The 16,331-nt window shown below is 49.8% G+C and overlaps 1 protein-coding gene across 2 annotated transcripts in view; it reads right to left on the reverse strand.

Annotated features, from left to right (window-relative positions):
• GABBR2 (gamma-aminobutyric acid type B receptor subunit 2) overlaps positions 1–16,331 on the reverse strand; it is a 369,318-nt gene that overhangs the window by 77,723 nt on the left and 275,264 nt on the right. For both annotated transcript variants that reach the window (XM_004271474.3, XM_049711134.1), the window contains exons 9-11: positions 11,371–11,451; positions 7,029–7,179; positions 4,019–4,151 (exon numbers count right to left, since the gene is read on the reverse strand). In XM_004271474.3, coding sequence (XP_004271522.1) covers positions 4,019–4,151; positions 7,029–7,179; positions 11,371–11,451 — 365 coding nt within the window. The remainder of the gene's footprint in view (positions 1–4,018; positions 4,152–7,028; positions 7,180–11,370; positions 11,452–16,331) is intronic.

Raw genomic sequence — 16,331 nt, forward strand, 5'->3', positions numbered from 1 at the left:
TGGGGGATGGGAACTGAGTGTGACTGCTTCCCTAGCTCTGTGTGTGTGTGTGAGTGTGTGTACACATGCTCACACACGTACCCACCCCGCTGTCCGAGTTATAACGGCCCTTCTGAGCAGAGGCACAGCCCCTAGAGAGGCATAATCCCGTGATCGTCACAGGTTTCTTCCTGAGGTGGTGTTTACTGTTTATCACTGTGTTTAGTTTCTATATTGAAAACTAAAAGGGAAAAAAGTGGCATTCATATGGCAGCAGAACAGACTGAACTGTGCCTTCTCTTGCTCCACATCTGAAGCTGGCTTCGTGATCCACCTTGTCCCTTGTCCTGTGAGATTTCCCACAGAAACAGTGTGGGACGCCAGGAGATTATACCGTGGCAGGGAGAAAGTTGCCCACTCCCCGTTACTTGCCTTACACTCCAGGCGGCTCCTCTGAATTGTCTCATTTAGCCCACACCACAGTCCCGCATAGGGATTTGTTGTGCTCATTTCACAGACGACAAAACTGAGGCCCAGAGAGGCTAAGTCACCTCCACAGTCCGGAGGTAGTATGTGTAGGGGGCGAGAGTCAAGCCCAGGCTGTTGAAGACCTGTGCTCACCGCACTGGGGGCCTCCTAGGCCCAGAAAGTACACAATCCAAGGCGCCAAGTGAAACAAAGGAGCCACAAACCCTCTGGAATAGCAGGTGGACAACCCACATTGCACCCACTGGGGTGCACTTAGGCTCTTAATTTAAGAGCTTTTGGTTCCCCTTCCTGAGCAATCAATATTGGGGATGATTAAATAAGTGACCCCGGTCTTAGCCACGCACACATTTGTGCTGACCCAATTCAATCCACACTAGTTAATCTATGCCTTTTCTCCACAGTCACGAATGTGGGCTTCCCCTTGCAGAGCCTCTGAAACAGCCCCAACTGCAAATAAATGAATCCTCAGGGTGGGGAGAACCAGGCCCTAACATCTTCAGAGCCCTCATGTTCCAGCTAATGCTGATTTGTAAAGCGCTTTATGATTTATTCATACCGCCTTGCCAGGCTTCCCAGGACAGCCTTCCCCTCACGCAAATGAGCACGACTCCCAGAACAGAATGTCAGGCTTCATTAAGAGAAAACACCGGGGTGTGGGGATGCCCTCGTTTGGGCTCCCTAGCCTGCGTCACCCAGTGTCTGTAGAATTCGGGGCAAACTCCAGGAAGCACCTGTGCTCTGACGGCCTTTGGCTCGTGAGCATGGTGAGATGGCAGGAATTCCCTTCTGGGAGGGAGAGACTCTCCAAGGGCTGGGCCCCATGTCTCTGCACCCAAGATGGGACCTCGGGCCAGTGGATGCATTCCCAGGTGGCAGGAGCCGGCGACAAGGAGCTGGGAGGGACCCAGGTGGAGCTCTGCCCCCGTGATTCTCGGCCAGTACATCAAGGAGGGCCCCTCAGCTCTCGGGGAGCCACCAAAGATCAGAGCGCCGTGTGAATGAGAAGCCACCAAACCGGCCCCTGGAACCATTTTCATTATTGCCGTTGTCATGGTCTCCTCAAACTTGGGGAGGGCGTCCCCAGGGACAGAGGGAAGAGGGAAACCCCTCGCTTAGCTTCTTCAGGGTGCCTTGGGAGCAGCCCCTCCCTCGGGCCACACTACTGCCCAGGAAAGCTGACCACAGACACACATGGCACCCATGAGCTCACAAGGCCCCACAGGGCACAGAAGTCGTGCTGATGCAGAACTGAAGGGGACCTCAAGCGCTTCACACCGTCTCTAGCGAGCGAGACACAAGCTGCGGTCACCATCCTTGTGCCAGAGGGTCACACTTCTGCGGGCACAAACTGCTAACCCACACCCACAGGGACTTTTGAGTGGCTCAGCTTCTCCGGAAGCTGACTCCGGCACTCTGATGCCAGGCACGTGGGGGACTTGTGACTCGACTTCACCTCCTTAACCCCTAGAAGGGCAGAGTGAAACGGGGCAGAATAAAGAACTCTGAGTAGGAAGCTTGAATCAGGTGAGCTCTGGAGCACGTGGGGCCTAACTGCCCTCGAGGTCCACCCCAGAGAGGAAGGATGCCTGAGCACCCCAGGGACCCCCTGGGGTATTGGGGACTTGACCACGCACTTCTCAAGTGGAACCTTTCAAACAAAGTACGAGTTCTGGGGACATCTCATTTGCTTGACAATTCATGCTGAAGCTGGCTATTAACAAGTCAGTCCGATGTCATCATCTGCAGGAATCAGGGGAGCAACACCACGTGCTCCAGGGACTTCCCTCCAGTCCACGGGCTGTCCCAGAGTCTGGGGATCTGTCAACTACAAATTGGCACTTGCCATCCACCTCTACAAGGATTAAATCACGTGCTGCTGCAGCTGCTGACTTTCAATACCCCCTGAAAGGAGCTCAGGGTGGAAAGCAGGAATGAGGCACTCTGTGCTCTGGGAAAACCTGGCAGAACAGGTCTTCAGATAGTTAGATATTTTTAGGAGCCAATTTTATGATTCCAATTCTTATATCTCCTCATATCTAGAAAAGCACTAAAATCCTTCATGGCGACGTCTGCTCCTCATGACTAGCAGTAACCTCCTGCAAAAAATCTGTGCTTGGTTGCACGTACTCCCCCCTTCACCGAAATCACATACATATTGACCTTCCCCGCTGCCTCTTTGGAGCAGTTTCTCAGAGCTATCTGAGATGCTGTTTCCCGGGCTATAGTCCTCATTTTGTCCCAAATAAAACTTAACTCACGATTCTCACGTTGCTCATGTTTTTTAAGTTGACAGACCCGATGCAGTCCTGAAAGTCCAAGGTGTGGGTGGTGACCTGCAGCACATTTAAGGGGTCCTCCACTTGTTTAATCCTCACTGCCAACCTTTACTTTATGATCGTCCAGTAGTGGGCGACACTGAGACTACAGAGCAGCAAATATAATCTAAAAGAGACTGCTTTCCAAAAAAGGGCCTACGTTGCTCTTAACACCTTAATAGAAAACAGCAACAACAAAAGAGTTGCTTTTGGATTAATCTGGTCAACACTGATCCTTTGACCATCCCTTCTAGCTCTGGTCCTCCAGGCGGGGAATTGGATGAATTACTGCATGTCCTACCCAGTTCTGAGAGATCACAGTAAAGTCCAGAAATAAATCCCAACTGGCCATCCTCATCCTAAAAAGTAAGCCAATGATACTTTCAACTGAGTTCTACACAATTGCTAACTGCTAACGTACAAACGCCTTAAAAAGAAAAACAACTAATAACAACAATAACTAGGCAACAACATTTTTAAACATGTTAATTAATTTTCAAAATAACATTGCTAAAATATAGTAAATAAATTACACTGTTTTGGGCTTCCTTAAATATATGCATTCTCAGTGGGGGTGATATAGTTCCCAAGGGGGACAACACTGGTTCTTGAATGTGAAAATTTATTACTCTTTTATATAGAAACTATAGGTATATAAACAGTACATAAACAGAAATACAGTATATCTTTGGTATTGAAATTTCAAGAAGGGATAATTAGAAAAAAAAAGCCTAAAAAGGCTCCTTATGGGGGCAATTAGCAAAAAAAAGGGTTGAGAAACACTGCTGTTAAATAGAGAATAAGGAAAGCGATCTTTTCTGTACAACTCAAAGTCATCCATACAAACACCTCTCCTTATATTCTGTGATGGCCGTCAAGGTTGGTGGGCAGACTTGTTCCTTCTTACACAGCCCTGACTCTGACCCCAGGCACAGTGCCTGGGTGGGCATTTTTCTCCCTTGCTTTTCTAGGTTATTCAATCATTCTCAGTGGGCTGTCTTCTAGCAACAGCCTGTTAAATACAGGCTCTTAATTTTACAGGCAATACTTAAGTCCATTCTGGTCTGAAAGCTATACCACGCTGCCCTGTTGAACTGCCTGAATGGCTGAACAAGTTGTCTGCTGCCTGTTCATGTATTTTCACGCAGTTATGGGTTTGTATCTGTGTTTTTGGTGATTGTGGTCACCAAGAAAACCTTGTATCACAAACCACTGGAATGTGCAGAATGACTTACGGTGCAAAGGGTTTCGAAGGTCTTTTCAGAGACAAAGGACCCATCCAGGCCAAAGAGAAAGATGGATGCATAGGAAAGCATTCCTCCGAGGATGATAAGGTTGTTCATATACGGACTTGACATCTTTATCAGCCTGACAAAAGAAAGAGATACTATAGTTAGCAGAACTGTTAATTTAGCTACTCCTGCAGCAGGTATTTTCTGAATGTGTATCTTGTCACCAAGGCTAGAGAGGGAGAGAAGAATGGAAACCCTGGCTTCCTTCACTGCCCCCTCCCCAAGACTGTGCTTCCTCTGATGGGCTGTTTCCCCCTCACTATAGGACCGCGATGCTATCGATTTCTAGTTGTTGATTTTCCTGTCTTCTCAGTCAAGTTCACCTATCACTTCTCTGGGGACAGCTTGTATTGCCGGCTTCTTCAACCATTAATTTTTGGTTTACACAAAGATGTTAAGTCAACAGTTTTTTTTTGGCTGGGGCTGGGAAGACAGCCAAATCTAGAGAATTCTAATCTATGTTCAGCAACCTTCCACAGTGAGGGACTGTCCTGAGCACAAAGAGGGCCACACGCATGGTACCTCCCGGTACCAGGTGATGGAGATGGACAATGGAGTCCCCACCCCCATCCTCCCCCTGTCTTCACCAGGCTGTGTTAAACCATCAGCCAGCTGGAATTTACTCTCAGATGTGTCTGGCTCCCCCAGCACAATCTGTTCAGAATGTCTTGGGTTTTCAGGTGCCCCTATGGTCCAGGTGCTCTTTTGCAGATTGTAATTATGGTCAGTTGTTCCCTGAGCATTTTCTTTTGCATTCTGCAGTTCTATTAATCCTTTCACATTTAAAAATTCAGTGTCAAAGTAGTAGAGTGATAAAAAGCCGGCTGTAAATTGTGGACCCCTCATGGGCTTTTGAATTGAAAGCCCTGAGTCCAGCAAACACCCCTGTGACCTCATGAGGTGCACCCTTGGCAAGTCAGTTAGCCGACTGAGTTTCCTCACCTATAAAAGCACATATACCACTGCCTAGGACACATGTGAAGCTGAGAGGGGACTGGGTCCCTGAAGGTTCTTTTGCAAACCATGAACCGCTAAGGTCCCTTCATTCTTATTACCATAGGAAGCAAGGAGGGGAGAGGCCAGAACTGAGGCAGGCTTCCTGGATGGGGTAGACCTTAAAGGATGAGTAGCATTAAGGAAGATAGAAGAGAGGGGGATTTGAAACCACAGTGACATTTATTTCCTATCTCTTTGTAGATTTTTTAATCTGAAAAGCCAGTCAAAAAATTCACACAGGGACTTCCCTGGTGGCACAGTGGTTAAGAATCCGTCTGCCAATGCAGGGGACAAGTGTTCGAGCCCTGGTCCGGGGATATCCCATGTGCCTCGGAGCAACTAGGCCCATGTGCCACAGCTGCTGAGCCTGTGCTCTGAAGCCCGCGAGCCACAACTACTGAGCCTGCATCTGCAGCTACTGAGGCCCACGTGCTTGGAGCCTGTGCTCCGCAACAAAGGGAGGCCACAGCAGTGAGAAGTCCATGCACCGCAGCAAGGAGCGGCCCCCGCTCACTGCAACTAGAGAAAGCCCGCGCACAGCAACGAAGACGCAACACAGCCAAAAATAAATAAATACATAAATAAATAAATTTATTGGAAAAAAAAATTCACACGGAAGCCAGCCAAGAGGGGGTAGTTAGGAATTAAAGGAGTATAGTCTTAACAACAGGGACAACTTGCTGTTATGACAAAAACTACTGCAGCTTACAGGAAGGGAATCTAACATTAAGAGCTGACCACGTGCCCAGGGCCTTGTGTCGAGTGCTAACATGCATGGTCATCATTTAAGGCTTGTACGGAGTAGATCAGGGTTGCTTCAATCTTTTTTGGAGGCAATATTTGTGTTATCGGTGATAAATAAAACAACAGGTGAATACAACTTTCTGTTTTTCAGCAAACAGGTTTGACCTAAGCAGCTGCTACCAAAAACAAAAAGAAAACAAACCCCAAAACGACAACAAAAGCTCTAAGAGCCGCCAAGTTCCTCCTTGGCAAGCAGGGAGAGAAGGAAACCTCTTCTCTTGGGATCGCGCTCGTCCCTGCAGCCCAGGAGGTCACCCTGTGTGCCTTCTGGGCACGACAGCAGAGCCGCGCCACCTCTGGGGGGCACCGAGGCTGTTCCCCCCGCGAAGGCCCACCCTCTGAGCCCTGCTCAGCCACTCCCACAACAAGGCAGGGAGCAGGGGTCAGGGATTTCTACGGAAACCAAAGAAGCTGGCTGTGCTCGGCAAACACCACGGCCCGGGGCGGTGGCCCGTACTACCCATGGCTGGCCAGAATAACTCGGAAAGCGAGTTGGTCTCCTCCGGAGAGGGAAGGGCACGCGTGGGGGAAAAGGGATCAAGGCCAGAAACCCAGGGGATAGGCTCTGCTACACGCAGCAGTGCGGTCTCGGACAGGGCTCTCCAGCCCTCCGACATCGAGCTGGCGCTCTCATGTGCAATTGCAGTCATTATTCGAGGGTCAACCGAGATGATGAAGGAGGCGCTTCCTAGGCTGTGATATGCTGTATGGATGGGAAGTGTCCTTACTGAACTCAGTGATCTCCCTCTGGCAGTGCTTCCTGAAGATGCTGGTGGGTGGGGAAAAGACGTTTGGGGAATTCTGCTTCTATATTTCTCCTCCTGGACCACCACACAGTGCAAATGCATGGCCAAAATTCCAAGAAGACCTGTGGACTTGGACCCTTCAATTTTGTTTAAGCCAGACTTCCTGTGCAAGCAGTGCTCCTGCCTGTGTGTGTGTGTGTGTGTGTGTGTGCGTGCGCACGCTCGTGCACACACACACTCACGTGAAACATCTAATGACATCCCAGTAACTAAGCGGCACACTTTGGAAAACTGCCCTAGTAACTTCTGTGCCCCTGGAGAACGTGTTACGTGATGCTCCTACACTTTGTCTGTGAGGCTTGTCTACCCAGAAAACACTATCCAAGAGGAGGGCATGAGTGACTTACTTCTGATTCCGATTCTTGATGTTGAAGAAGAGAAAAGCGCTGGCCATGATCATTCCCAGGATGGTAAGGGCGGAGAGGATGCTGTAGAGAGGTAGGGAGATCTTACGAAGCTGTTCCAGGACGATGGTCTTGTCTTTTGGTGGTTCAGATCCTAGAAGATCAAGGAAAAGGCATCAGCTGAGCTCAGCGCACAGTCAGTCCCCGAGAACATCCTTGCCTGGATGCCCTTGACACCCGCCACCTGTGCACAAACTGTGCAGGACACGTCACTGGGTGAGCGGGCTCCAGCGGTTGGCCAGTAGGGAGCCTAAGCCAGGACTTATTTCTTTCTCTAAACAGAATCAATAAGGGATTTGTGATGCATTTAATCGCCATTAGAAGACTAGAATTTGGTCTAATTACCATGTTGAAAACCCATCGCCATTTATTCCCCAAAGGTACCAGTGGCTTAGAAGGCGCAGGGCAGGGTGCTGTGAGTAGGTACCATTGGTTGTCTTTGGGGTGAGGAACTTGGCTTGGGCTCTCAAGGACTCTGCGCTAACACATGATAATGGCCTCCCCTCAACAGGGTGGAAACCTTGCCTGTCAATTCCGTGGAGACATATATGTGCTCTGGCTGCGGATTTTCTGCCTCAAGGTCATTATGCTATAAAAGCTCTTTCTGGTTTTCCATTTTCATAAGACTTACTGTGGGAGGCAGAAGCTACTGGCATGCCTTCCCCTCCCTGCTGTGCCAGGACTGGACAGAAACTGTGGGATTCCATCCCGCTGTGTGACTGTAGAGATGTCTCTGCTCATTCTTCAAGGGCACCTGGGGGAGACCTGAGGGCCTCAGAGCAAACTCATCTTTATGGATGGTGGCAAATTGTCCTGATTTACCAGGTACAGGCTGGTTTGGGAGGAAAGATGCAGGGACACCCTTTTCCTCACCTGCCCACCTCTTGTTTCTTGCAGATCCCTTTTTTCTCAGCGGCTATTTCAGGTCAGGTTTCTGCTGTGGAACTGTGACACTTTGAAGCTTTTCCCTCCAGTGTGGAATCGGTCAGATGTTCAAGAGTGGCCAAACTTGGGAGACCCACCAGGGGTCACAATGACCCCACCACAGCTGTGCCACGGGTGCCAACCTAGGTTATGCCTCCATTCCCAGGAGACAGGCAGAGGATGGGCAGATGTGGTGGCAGGGATTGAGAACTCCCCTGCACATCTGTTTAAAAAACTCTGCTAGCAAGTTCAAATGTGTTTGGAAACAATCAGTGGATAAAAAGAGTCTGAATCATCTAAGCAGTAGAGGGAACTGTCAGGTTCAAAAACAGCTAGAAACCTGCTGGCTTGGTTAATGTAAAGCATTAAGCACTTACATGCAAAGTAACACTTATAAGAGTGGCCTCAAGGGCTGCAAGTCAGGGCAAAAGCAGACTCAAGGTGATACAGGTAACACCATCTCTTGCTTCCAGAAATAAAAGCTCAACACCTGGACATTTTTCCTCCCACTCCCTGTCCTCCTCCCCCCTCCCCCCACATAGCCTGGGCTGCATTAGGCACCTTCTGGATCCCCAACACAAGAGCTGTGAGTGCCCATGAGTTCTTGGTGGAAATAAGCTCCTCTTTGGGCACTAAGCAAGGGGGCTAGATTTGGATCAAAGGTTATGTGACTACTATAACCACTAGTTTGTGTAGAAACAACTTCAGAAAATCAGCATCTCTTTTTCCACCTTGTCTTCCCTCAAAATGGCACCTTCTCACCGTGCATCTTAGCTAAGTCATTAGGGAAGCCAAATGGTAACAGCTTATCAGAAGTGTTAGTAACAGCAGCAGTCCTGTTTCTTGCTCCCCACCCAATCCATTCATTCATTCTTCATCCATTCATCACCATCCTTCCTTCATTCGTCCTCATTAATGATGGGCATCATCATTGATAATCACCTTCCAACTGTCAGGCCTGGTGTGGGGCACCAGTGATTCAAAGATAAGCAAGACACAGTTCCTGCCCTCAGGGAACTTACACACTAGCCATGTTTTTTTTTTTTTAAAGGCAGTAGCAAGCACATTTATTGAATGCTTACCATGAGCTGAGCACTTTAATAGAGATTTTCTCACTTGATCTAAGAGTCTCATGGGTAGAGAAGATTACTCCCATTTTACGGGGTGAGGGAACTTTTTTTTAGGTGTTAAGTGGCTTTTATAGCTAGTAAGTAGCAAAGCTGGACAGATTTGAACCCAGATCTGCCTAGCCCTGAAGCCTGTGCCTTAATCACTATGCAAAGTGCCTCTGGCGATGGGGTCCAGGTGGTGTGCGAACATCAGGCCCAGGGAGGCCTGAGCAGGAAACAGGCGGCCGAGTGCAGTTCCGCCAGATGGGGTCAGGAAAGGCTACAGAATGGAGATGATGTGGGAGCTGAGTCTTGACAGGAAGATAAGTAGTTGGCTGTTTACTAGGAAGACATGGAAGAAAGGGCATTCTGGGCCAACGGCCCAGCACAGGTGAAGGCATGGTGAAGTCTCGGCACATTTGCAGAAATGTCAGCAGTTTGGCTGGGGAGACCTGAAGGAGCAGGCAGAGAAGTGGGGCGGGGTCCCCTCCTGGAGGTCTTAGAACCACCCCAGGGAGAGGCCCCTCGCTGTGAGCAATGGGGACTGTGTGGGCCTCTTCAGTGTGACATGACAACTGAGGGCAGAATGGACTTGAGGGGGTTAGACTGGTGATGGGTGGGTAAAACCCATGGGGGGCTGGTGCAGGGGTCTGGGTGAGAGATGAACCCAGGCAGGGTGTGGACAGGAGAGCTGGGTTCTGCCCAGGTGTCCTGGCTCGGCTCTGGGTTCAGAGACTGGTTATCCACCTTCTGGGCGGTGCAGGGAAGCTCTGAGAAGCAGGAGGCAAGTCTGGAACAGCTGCTGCCTCAGTGTTATCCTGGCCTCGTGCTTCCTAACTATAACTAGCTTTTTTCCTGGCTGGGTTTTTTTTTATTTATGTTTTTCCTCTCAGTTCTGTTTTGTGTCTCTTATTTATTTTGTTTGAATTTTTCTTTCAATTTGTAAACCCAGAATTCTTATTCAGCAAACCCAGATCTCCTGCGTCCAGGAGGAAACAGCCCTATCTTGGGGATCAGACTCCCATGGTTAGAATTGGCTTTGCCTCTCACAGGCTGTGTGAATTTGGAGTTTTCTGATCCCTTTTCTCATCTGTACAGCAGGGATGACAGGACTTATCCACCCACTTTCAGAATTTTTCTGTGGCTCCATGAGGTAATAGATGACTACGGTCTTGGTGACAGCTCCCTCAGGTGGGACTGTGAAGACCACACCTCCTCTTTGAGGCCACCTGGAGCTTTCTGGAATCCCACAGATCCAAAATCTAACCAAATGGTTCATGGGAGAGCCTTCTTTGGTGGTCTTGGATTTAAGAAGGAGCTCCAGGTGCAGAAAGCCAGCTGTCTGTTCTTTGATTCCCAGTGGAATCAAAGCAGCAGCATCTGGATGCTATGGGCATGGCAGCTTCCTCCACAGCCACCCCGTGATGAGGCTGTCCATCCATCTATCCATCCATCCACCCACCCACCCACCCATCCACACATGCACCCATCCATCCACCCAGTTCCTCACTGACTCATATGCTCACCCTTTCATTCATTTAATTCACCCACCCACTCATTCATTTACTTGATCAATCATGTATTATTTTTTCATCACATATCACTGAGCCCCCAACATGTGCCAGACCCTGGCTGGTGCCAGGAATTTAAACTCAAATAGGATCCAGTCAGGGAGCTCATGGTCCAATAACCTACTAATTTCAATGCAAAGTGACAGAGGCCATAAGAAAAGCAGAGACAAAAGACTGTGGAAGCAAAGAGAAGAGAGCCGTTAACTCAGTTGGGGGGCATCAGGGAAGGCTGAACAGAGCAGGTGTCATTTGATCTGGGTCTCGATGTTGAGGAGAAGTTCTCCAGCAGAAGAGAGGGAATGGTTTTCCAGGAAGAGCAGCAAGTGGAGAGGCCTTATTACCAGCCCATCCATGTCTTTTCTGAGGAGGTGACACAGCAAAATTTAGTTGGGCCACACATAAAAAGAATTACTTCTGGCCATTCAACAGTTTAAACACAGATGCTTTGGTGAGGGCCAGCACTCCATGCAAATTCCAGTGCCCCATCCCAGGGGCTGGAACCCAGCTCCCATGTGGTGATGGTATCCTGTCCTCAGTGAGCGAGTGCATGGATTGAGAGGAGAGGATGTTCCCTCTTCCCCACAGAGCCAAGGACTCTGAGCTCATCCACAACCCTCAACAATATGCAGGCCTGGGAGCACCTGAGCAGGCCCCCTCCTCTGAGAAGCCCACCTGCCTTACCTTGGAACTTAATGGTGTCGTTGATGATCTCCAGTGTGTCAGCCACAGCATTGTATTCTCCCACCTTCACCTCCCTGCTGTCTGCGGGGAGCAAGAGACAGTGTTAGGTTAGATCCAAGTCCTGTGTTTGTCTGGGTGCTCCTGTCCCAGCTCTTGCTCCCCCACAGGTTCTGGCTATATTCTTGCAGGCTTTTCCTTTCCCCAGTGCCTTTTCCAGGTAGAATCACAAAACCTTCACCTTGATCTGGGCTGGAACAAATACCCTCTCATGTCGTCTCATCAACTGGTCACCCATCCTTTGCTGTACATGTATAGATGGAGAGCCTACTCCCCCCCATAACTGGACTCTCTGCCTGTTACCAAGTCTTTCCAGGGTCATTAGCTGAATGGTCTCTCTGTAACTTTCCTCTGCCATCTGGCTCTGCCCTCTAGGAGTGCATGGACCACTCTGCTCCCCCTGCCCCAGGAGAGCCCTAGAGCCTTGAAGACAAAAACACATCATGCCTCTGGCAGTAAGCCTCCCACCTTACTGAACATCATTTCTATTTCCCACCCCATCCAGGCCCTGGGGGTGGGCAGAGCAAAGACGCTACAAGAGACTGGGAAAGATGGGCCAGGACGCCAGGACAGAGTGGGCATCCTGGAAGCCAAGGAAAGGGACAATTTCACAAGGGAGCTGGCCAGCAATGCCACATGCCACCAAGACAGGGACAAGAAGCCCTTTGAACAGAGGATCCATTCAAGGCTTGTGAGGGAATACTGATGACAGACGAAGCTGAATCAGGGAAAGGTGGGGTTAGAGGCAAAGAGCCAAAGGCAAGGAGTAGAGAGTGGGGCTCCCAGGGTAGCGCAGTCTTGGACAAGGTGGCGAGTGGGCAGGGAGAGGCCAAGGGGATTCACCTTTAGATGTCTTTTCTTGTTTAGTTCTCACAGTTGTGTGCAGTTAAGTGGTTTCAGTCCCACTTTACAGATGAGGAAACCAAGGCTCAGGCAGGTTGTGGCTTTGCCCAAAGCCCCACTGATACTAAGAGCAGAGTCCAGGTTCAAACCCAGGACTGTTCCCACAGCCGTGCTCTTCCCTGACATGCGGCTGCCTTAATGGGATCCCTGAGAGGTGACAGTTCTGGGCTGAGTTCCACAGGCCACCTGTGCCTCCTGAGTGTAATAACTACAGAGAGGAGTGCCCACCTGCCCACCGGCGGGGCAGGCATGTACCCAGAGCTGCAGACCCTGGTTCTCAAAATGCCCAGGGGTTATAAAGCGACACAGCAGCAGGAATTCCAAGCACGTGGCCAGAGGAGCTGCCTGCTGGGCCTCTGGCTCTAAGTGAATGTCTCTGCAGAGACACAGGTGCGCTGCTGGTTCCTTATAAGGATTCAGGAAACGGAACAGGGAATCCTATAGGCCACACTTCTGCCTGCGTTCCTTTAACTGTGGGGTGGAAAACAGGGCTGTAAAAGTCACTTCCTTCTCCCTGCAAAGGTCTCCCTGCCATTTGGGAGGCCTCATGCTGTGTAGGCGGCTGTCACTTGCAGGGGTCACCCAGCTCCTAAATGTCACATCAGCAGACTCTGCTGGGAGCTCCAGCATCCCTGCTCTGGCCTTTTGAAGTCTCAGCCGCAATCAGCTCCTACTGCTCAGCGGAGGAGGCCCTGATTTATTTATTTGGTGTGGGGAGGCAGCACATGAAATATGCAGGCTGCCTGGAATAAATCATCAGGAGCCAGGCGGTGGTGTGGCTGGCAACTCACCACGCCCCCAGCCACGCAGCCTGACCCTCTGACTCATACACCTGCTGTACCATCCATCCCATGGTACCGCTTCCTGCAATGACCATAACTGCCGTAATCTCTCCCCGGGGGCAGTGCCTGGAGGCTGGGTGGGGTGGGGGGCATCACACATTCCTGCATTCAGGGTTCCATAGCAAACCTTGAATCAGGCATAATTCACCCCAGTTTACAGGTGAGGGAGGAGCTTCATGTCAGCTAAGTGAACGCTCAGAGCCAAGTGCTGGGCAGCGACCAAGTGGGTGCCTGAACTTGACTCCCCTAGTTCTAAATTCAGAACATTTTCCCCACCCATACTGAGCAGGGCTGCTGGTCATTCAGCCCATACTTACTGAGAGCCTACTGCATGCCAGGCCCAGGTATTTCATAATAAAGAATCCCTCAAAAGCAGCAGCGTAGGTGGAGGAAGCTTAGCTTATGTCCTCATCCTTGACCAAGCTGACCTTGGACATCTGGGCGATGAAGGATGTTTATACTAAATCCCTTAGTTTAATCACTTCATTCATTCATTCAATAAACACTGGGTGCCTGCTATGTTCTAGGCTCTGTGCTGAAGGCTGGAGTTACAAAGATTAAAAAATAATTCATAACCTCTGACCTTGTAGTTTAGTGACTGCAGCATCACCCAGCCCTACCGGGTGGGTAAAATTATTCCCATATGCCAGTAATATTTCCCTTCTAGCCTGTGACCTGTGAGTGGATGGCTGTAACGGTAAAATTTCAACTTTCAGAGTGCCTATGAGGACTAAAGAGGAGACTATAGGCAGTTCCTGGCTTGGGGCCTCACAGGAAGTGTTCAATAAATTGTAGTTATTTGAGTCACGACAAAAGTAACTGTGAGCTATTTGTGAGGTCCCCAAACACTCCCTGTGTTTTCTTACTACCACTGTTCCCCACAATGGTCCCTCTGCTTGGAAGGTAGCTTTCCCCTTCCTCTACCAAACCAACATGTCCAAACCCTATCCACCTTTTCCAGGAAGGCATCCCTGAGTACTGTTCCTCCCCAGTTGCTGTGGGCTCAAGGCATGGGTGATATGTGAGAAGCTGTGTTGCAGCCATGCCCTAGGTGTGCCCAAACCTTATGATTCCTGCCAGCCGGTCAGTTCCTGAGTGGAACCTGAAGTCTCGTTTCTGAGGTCCCAGGCAGCATAGGGTCGCATCCCCTGCACTTTGCCCAGGGCCCCTCCTGGCTCTGCAGGGGAAGGATGGTGTCCCCTGTGTTCTTTCTTTCACCCACGGCCCAGCCAGGTGGTGACCATGATAGGTGGGCACTTCCAGCTTCTAACTCTTGGGTTCCTTGGTAACTCTGTTGTGCAAAGAACATCGACCACTTATTTGGATACAGACGTGAAGACTGCGGAACAGGGGATTTGCGGACAGACTAGAAAGAGGATTCATGGGGGCAGCAGAGAATAGAGCAGAGGGAGAGGGGCTGTGGCGTTGAGTCTGTCACTGGCCACCCTCCCTGCCCTGCTAGCCCTGCTGTAGGTTGCCACTGACTTATCATGTGACCCTGGACAGATGATTCCGTTTCTCTGGACCTCAGTTTCTCCATCTACAAAGTACACCGCAGGGGTTCAAATAGTTCTCAGTCCTGGCCAGGCACTAGAGTCACCTAGGGAATTTCTAGAAAATTCAGATGCCTGGGTCCCAACATGGATCCATTATATTAAAACCTCTGGGGGGTTGAGGAGTGAACCCTGGGTGGCCATATTTTTAAAAGTTCCCTAAGTTGACTAATGCATAACTAGAGTTGAAAACCACTGTATTAGACGAAGGACCCTGCAACGCTGACAATTTCTGTTCTCAGAGGCTCAAAATACTATAAAACAAAGAGCCCCTTTTCCTGCAGAATAATACTGGTTCCTTGCTGTGGTGCAAAAAAAAGGATTCTCTTAAAAATGTGCATTCTTTCTTTTTCTTTATTTCCAACTTTGGATTTGGATGATACATAAAGAAAATAAGTCCTATTGGTGAAAATTAGGCTGCCAAAAAAGTCCAGTCTGAAAATACTCCCTGGCTGTGGGCCTGAGAGCATCCTTGAGACGGGGCTGGGGAACTGCTTCAATCACAGAGCGGTCCTGCCTCCCTCCCGTATCACAACCCCTGGGTGGGAGAGCTGGGTGTAGGGTCGCCAACCTCCTGCTGCAGCTGGTCCCCACACGCTGCTTCCTGGGCTCTACTCCCCTCACCCCCAAATGCTCATTCTTCCTCAACTGACTCTAGGTCTGCATTGAGGGAAGTATGCGTGTCTTTTACAGTTTAATTGTTGCTGCAAACATAAAGAAATGTAAAACTCTGAGGTGTAAAACAAAAGACAACCTTGGCTCAATGAACATCAAAGATTCTATAAAATTACTCCATTCTAGGACTCCCTAACAAAATCCCAGACTCAGGGAAAGGAAAGAGCTCTGGCTGGAGGACAGGGCCCCTGGAACGGGTCTTGGTTTTGCCATCTCCTCAATAAGGAGCCCCAGGGACGTGCCATCCTCTGCCTGGGTCTTGATAAAACAAGTGGGCCAGACGGGGAAATCTCTGTGCCCTCCAGCTCTCGTTCCATGATTCTGCAACTGCTTTGAAGGGTCTTCCTCACTCCAAGCGAAAGTCTGCTCTCCGAGACTTGCCCTCACAGTCCTAGCTCTGCCTGGGGGCCACACATCACAGCAACTCCTGATCCTGACCGTGCTTCAGAGATGGCAACACTGTGATTTTGATTTCGGGCCTTGATTCTGCTTTTCTCCAGGCTGGCCAGCCATTCCCCAGGAAGTGATTTTTCACTCCCCTCACCCACCCTGCCCCTGTGGACAGGCCCTAGATGGTCACTCTCCTCCCACTGGGTGGAAACAGGTCTGAGCAGCACCTCTCAGCATCACCAAGCAGAGAGCGACTGTGCTCCCTTGGCCTGGATTCTCCCTCACACTCGTCTCTATCCACAAACAGTACGCCACTGTCGCATTTTCAGTAAGTTAACTTCACTGACCTTTGTTTTGAGATTTTAACAGACTAGGTGGACACTGGCCAAATGCCCCAGGAGTATAATAATCCTGCCAAGGGCGGATCTGTCCAGTGACTTATAGGCAAACTGGCTCAGGGCAAAAGCTGAATACCCAAGGGGACACAGAACACATATAGATACAACAGGCTATTTGAACCTAGAACACCTTTTCTCTCTTC

The sequence above is a fragment of the Orcinus orca genome, chromosome 6, assembly GCF_937001465.1.
Source record: "Orcinus orca chromosome 6, mOrcOrc1.1, whole genome shotgun sequence".
Taxonomy (NCBI): domain Eukaryota; kingdom Metazoa; phylum Chordata; class Mammalia; order Artiodactyla; family Delphinidae; genus Orcinus; species Orcinus orca.